Here is a 5,465-nt window from a genome sequence, read left to right as displayed (position 1 = left end):
GAGCCAGGGCTGGGGATCTGGAGGGGAGGATCTAGGGGCAGAGCACACGAGGGGTCAGCGGGGGCGCCGGAGCCAGTGATGGGGATGTGGAGGGGGGGATCCAGGTGCAGAGCAGACGAGGGGGCGGAGCGGGGCCCCGGAGCAGTGGATCCAGGGGCAGAGCAGACGAGGGGGGGGAGTGGGGCCCCGGAGCAGCGGATCCAGGGGCAGAGCTAGGAGACAGCCAGCGGGACAGGAGCCGAGGGCAGGGGAGCATGGGGGGGACCAGGGAGAGCCGAGCCAGGGCTGGGTGCCAGGCCCAGGCGACATGGGGAGCAGAGGCTCAGGGATGGGGACTGGTCAAGATAAAGGACCCACGTGGGTCCCGCCGCCAGGGCCGCGTGTTGGACGCTGGGAGGTTGTGGGGCGGGGCGGGAGGTCGCTAGGAGGGGCCACGGGCGCACTCACCTTTGGCCATTCGGTTTAGTACCATGTCGATGAGGATGTAGGTCCCGGTTCTGCCTGCCCCGTCACTGGAAGAGACAGATGCTCACAACCCCCTGCATGGGGGGGGACACCAGGCTCCCAGCAGGGCACGGGGGCGGTGAGCCACTGCAGGCTTCTCGGGGTCCCCACTGTGCTGCACATGCTCTCCCCCCCCCGCCCTGGCAGGGGAACGGGCCCCAGGCCAGCATGGGTGGGGCGTCCCGTGGAGGGAGGAGGGGGCAGCGTGACAGCCCCTGCCAGGATGGAGCCTGCCCTAGGCAGGGTGGCCCCCCCAGACCCTCCCAGGCAGGGCCGAGTGGCACGGACATGGGGGCCGTTACCTGCAGTGCACGATAACAGGGCAGGAGCGACCCCGGTAGCACTTGTTGACCTTCCTGCAAGGACAAGGAGAGAGCAGGTGAGAGCAGCCAGCGCCCACCCAGTTCCCACACAGCCACCCTGCCCCCAGAGCCCCCGCAGCCCAGAGCAGAGCCCTGCCCCGGGGCACAGACGGGGTCACGTCCTGGGGCCTGGCGACCCAGCGGGAAGAACTACCAGCCGCCTGGCCCGAGCCGAGGGCTCTCCGCGGGGGGGAGCGGCGATGCGCTCTGCCTGCTGTCTCGCCCCGGGGGCCATTCCTGCAGCGACGGGCACACTCCCCCTGCCCCGGGGCGAGTGCCCGGCCGGGTAGGGCTGGCGTCCCTGCTCCCGCCAGGCCTGGCTGGGGCGTCGCTGCAGAGGGGGGCAGGGCGTTCACAGATGGGTGGGGGTGGGAGCCGTGGGGCTGGGGACACTGTCCCGTGCCCGGCGCCCTGCACGGAAGTGGGGCGCTAGTGGGAGTCCAGGGGGCCGGGCTCCATGCAGCAGGCACGGCTGCCAATGCTCACTTTTGTGACTATGCAACTGGACCCAGATTACTAGCTGCAAATCACAAAAATGGCACTGGCAGCTGCACGAGAGAGAGGAGGGGGGGACAGTGTGAGTGGCAGGGAGAGGGCGCGGAGATCCCAGCTGGGCTGTGGGGCCCTGCCCCACAGAGGGACCCAGAGGCAGCACAGACGGCCACAACCAACACGAGGCTTCAAAACACAGCCCCTCCCCAGAGCCAAGGTGGCAGCAGGAGGGGGGCGCACCAGGGGGCACTCCTCTCCGGTCCAGCCTGCGGTGATGTGGCGCACGCAGACCCACACCCCTAGGTCTGGGGCGGCCTGGGGAAGAAGCGGCCCTGGCTGCAGACCCAGCCTCTCCAAAGCCAGCCAGCCCAGCCGGGAGCCGGTAACACCGTCAGCGCCACAGGGATGCCAGGGCGGGGCGGTGCCCATGACTAGCCCTGCTTCCCCCAGCTCGAGTGCACTGGGTTACACCCACTCTCCTCCCCACAGCGAGCGCAGGGGGGAACCCACAGCCACAGCCCCTGGCCCGCACTCCTGCCCCGAGCTAGCCGAGACGCGCAGCACCGTCCGTCAGCAAGAGGCTGGTACGAGAACCGGACCTGGTCTATACGGGGGCAGAAACGCCTCCGGCCCGGGTATCCGCCAGCCACACACCCAGGGCCCAGCCCAGCAGCCGGGGGCTGGAAATCACCTCCTGGCGGCCTGGAGTGCGGAGACCGGCCCCTCTGCAGGACTAGCTCTCCTGCAGCGCCCCCATAGCGCTGAGCCAAAGCCCTGGCCGCAGGACTCCTCTGGCCCAGCCCTGGGGTCCTGACTGACCCCAGCCCTCGGGATCCCAGAGGAGGGCCTGCTCCACTGCCCCCCCAGTCCAGAATCCTCACTGAGCCCCAGTGCCCTGCCCCTCCCCCAGCCATGCAGCGACTCACCCCCTTTCGCTGCAGTGTGGGAGGCCCCTGTGCACACAGGCCCAGGTCACACCGGGCTTTGGCCACCCATCTGCAGTGGGGAACCAGGGTCTCACCCCTGCCCCCCCAAGGCCCTCCTGTTCCCCCGCAGGGATCCCCCAAGGAGCAGCTCTCTCGGCCCCAGCTGGAAGAGCTGAACTGGCCCCCAGCCAAGTCTCTCGCGCCCTTTCTCTGCCAGAACGTTCAGAGCTCCTCCCGCGCCAATGGCAGGGCAGGGCAGCGTCCCCGTCCTGGGCCCTACGGCCAGAGCCCCGCGCTGCTCGGGGCCACTTTGCCCCAGGACATTCCGAGACTGTCCCCACAGCCCAAAGGCAGACTGGGACGAGGGCCCTTGCCAGGGTCCCTCCCCGTCTCATGGCCGGCCCATGCTGGCCCAGCTGCAGCTCTGCACGTCGGCACACCCGCCTCCCGGACCCACGGAGCCCCCAGGGACTCACGAGCACGGCCCCCGGCTGACTGGGCATCCTACAGGGTGTGCCAGAGCCACCCCCAGGGCCCGGGCCGGTGCTCGAAGCAGGCCTGGCTTTGCCAGCCCATCTGCCCTGAGGCTGCCGCCCCGGCCCGCTCCTAGCCAGGAGGAGACGCCCCTCACCTGCGGAAGTCCAGGAGGGGGCGGGTGGTGGTGGGGATGCCCTCTGCTGGCCAGCTCAGGAAGTGGAACTGGGTCAGAGTGCGGGTCTCCTGCGACTGCACGTTCTTCAGGTAGAAGCTGCGCACCAGGAAGTCCTCGCACCAGATGTGCTCCGAGACCAGGTTCACCTGCACGGAGAGGCCCAGGGAGTCACGGCCCAGCCAGCCCCGGCTCCAATGTCCCAGGGGCTGCGTGCTCAGCCGGGCCTGCGCTCTGCCCGCTGCGCCCCATGGGCCGGGCCCCCCGCCCACCCCGCCACTTGCCTCGTAGATGTGGTAGAGGGAGGAGCCTTCGTCGGGCCAGTAGCGATCGCACTGCTTGACGCTGTCCTCCACCAGCGGGCTCAGCATGACGATCACCGTGCAGCCGTTCTCCCACACCATCTGCACGCAGGGCACACGCCGTCAGCAGCGGGCGCCGGGCCCAGGCTCAGGGTGCTTGTTAAAGGGGCTCTGCTGGGAGAGCCAGGCGGCACTGCGAGGAGCCCAGCGGAGGGCAGAGCTCAGCAACAAAGCCTGGGGTCCCAGCCTGCACCTGCTGAGCCAGGCTGGCCGAGAGGACCCAGAGGAGTCCCTGGAAAGGGGTCTGGGCTCTCTTTGGGGGAGCAGCCCCCGCATGTCCCCAGCAGCCAGACTGGGCACCTCCCTGCCCCCGGCTCAGGAAAGCCAGGGCACAGCAAGGTCCGGCCCACCCACCATCCTCACACACGCCTGCCTGAGGCCCTGTGACCCAGCTCTCCAGGGAGCCTCCAGTCTCCCCACTCTCAGGAGAGGGATTCGCAGCCCCCTCCCAGGTAGTGCAGACGGGACAGCACCCTGCTGTGCCCAGCCACGGCTAATGCCTCAAAGGCAGGGGTGGGGAGGTACTGGCTCCAGCACCCTCCAGCCTCCCTCCCCGCGGCCGGCACTCACCTGCCAGAAGTCGGCGATGGTGTGCGAGAGGGGCCCCTGCGTGGCGATGTAGGCCGGCATCCGCGGGTCGTGCTCAATCTGGGCCAGGAGACAGCGCGTCAGACATTCCCCTTGGCAGCATGATGGGGGTGCAGCGGGGGCCCCCCAGGAAATGGACGCGTGTCAGGTGGCACCGGGCGAGCGGGCACGCACGAGTGTCGGTACAGGGCAGGGGAAGGGGTGTGTACATGAGCGTAACGGGGAAAACCCCGCTCTGAGGAACGCCCCCAGTTGCCGGGGCAGGTGGGCTCGGGGGCAGGGTAGGCGAGCTCTCACTTACAATAGGGCTGGCGTTGATGAAGTCGCTGCGGGATGGGTTGCTCTCGGCCTTCAACTTGATCCGCGCGTGGTCGTCTGGGAAATCACCGCACAAGGGGAGCTGTGAGCGAGCAAGATGGGGCTGTGGAAAGCCCCCAGCCAGTGCCACGCACCCCGGGATCCATTGGGCCTCAGAGCTGCCCACGGCTCTGCTCTCGGGGGGCGGGGGAGAGAACCGGTTCTCTCTGTCCAAGCAATGCCGGTCGGCACACCCCCATTCCCCCCCCAGCCTGTATGGCCCACTCCAACTAGGGCCAGACCCCAGCATACCCCAAGGGCCCTTGGGGTGACACGTGCTGGGCTGGCAGCTCTTTGGGCCCCAGCCCAAAGGGGGGCTCCGAGGGGGCAGGGCACTCACAGGGCACGTAGTCGGGGTTGCGGTTCTTCTTCAGGTTGGCTTCGCTCTGGGCGGCAGTGCAGACGCTGGGCTCAGCCTGGTAGGCGCACAGTGCCTGCCACTCCTTGGCCAGCCGGTCGCGGTTCCTCAGGTGGTCTTCCATGTAGGCCTGCTGGCACAGCACGCGGGTCAGGGCAGTGCCCACCCAGGCAGGGCGAAGGGACGTCGGGAGGGCAGCCTCCCTGGGGTCGGATACAGAGAAGAGGCCACACGGGCAGGGGGGGAGCCCTGGGAAGGGGATATTTGGCCCAGAAGCGGGAGGCTTTACTGAGCCCAGCACCCATCCTGAGTGCCCCCAGTCACCAGCAGGGATGGCCGGCGGCTCTCAGCTGGGAGCTAAGGGAGGAAATCAGAGCCAGCCTGAACAGGGAGTCGTTGCACTGGCTGGGCTGACCAGCACAGACTAACTCCGCGGTCTCTGGGCGAACCTAAGGGCTGCCGACACCGGGTTCCTGAGGGCTAAGAACCCCCCCTCTCTTTGGGGAGTCACTGCACGGCCTGGCTGGGGTGCACCAGTCCCGGCACAGTGGGCAAGTCTCTGCCCAGGGTCTGTCTCAGCTGGCCTCGCTGACCGGAGCGCCCGGTGGGAAGCAGGGGGGCTGGAGCCCCAGAGGTTCAGTCGCAGGAGGCTGGGTGTCTGTGCGGGCCCCCCACGAAGGAAGCCTCCACTCCCAACACAGGGAGATAAAAGGGAATCACCATCGGAACCAGCACAGCTAGGGCTCCTAACCCTCGAGTGGGCTCACCCTCCAGCAGGGGGCAGCGCACACACGGGGATAGGGCAGCAGGGCTGGAGACACCCACCCACCGGGGCTCATCTCCTCCAGCAGGGGGCAGCGCGCGCAC

The 5,465-nt window shown here is 68.7% G+C and overlaps 1 protein-coding gene across 1 annotated transcript in view; it reads right to left on the bottom strand.

Annotated features, from left to right (window-relative positions):
- Positions 1 to 5,465, bottom strand: part of PTPRN (protein tyrosine phosphatase receptor type N) — a gene marked incomplete at its 5' end in the record, with an annotated part of 27,117 nt that overhangs the window by 2,026 nt on the left and 19,626 nt on the right. Inside the window, 7 exons of the mRNA XM_029910577.1 lie at positions 448 to 512; positions 807 to 860; positions 2,916 to 3,082; positions 3,218 to 3,337; positions 3,866 to 3,943; positions 4,185 to 4,258; positions 4,581 to 4,728. Of these exons, the coding sequence (XP_029766437.1) occupies positions 448 to 512; positions 807 to 860; positions 2,916 to 3,082; positions 3,218 to 3,337; positions 3,866 to 3,943; positions 4,185 to 4,258; positions 4,581 to 4,728 (706 nt within the window). The remainder of the gene's footprint in view (positions 1 to 447; positions 513 to 806; positions 861 to 2,915; positions 3,083 to 3,217; positions 3,338 to 3,865; positions 3,944 to 4,184; positions 4,259 to 4,580; positions 4,729 to 5,465) is intronic.

The sequence above is a fragment of the Terrapene carolina genome, unplaced genomic scaffold (genome assembly GCF_002925995.2).
Source record: "Terrapene carolina triunguis isolate 2854851 unplaced genomic scaffold, T_m_triunguis-2.0 Scaffold62, whole genome shotgun sequence".
NCBI classification, from domain to species: domain Eukaryota; kingdom Metazoa; phylum Chordata; order Testudines; family Emydidae; genus Terrapene; species Terrapene triunguis.
The sequence above is the reverse complement of the archived record's forward strand: the minus strand, read 5'-3'. Positions and strand labels throughout refer to the sequence as shown.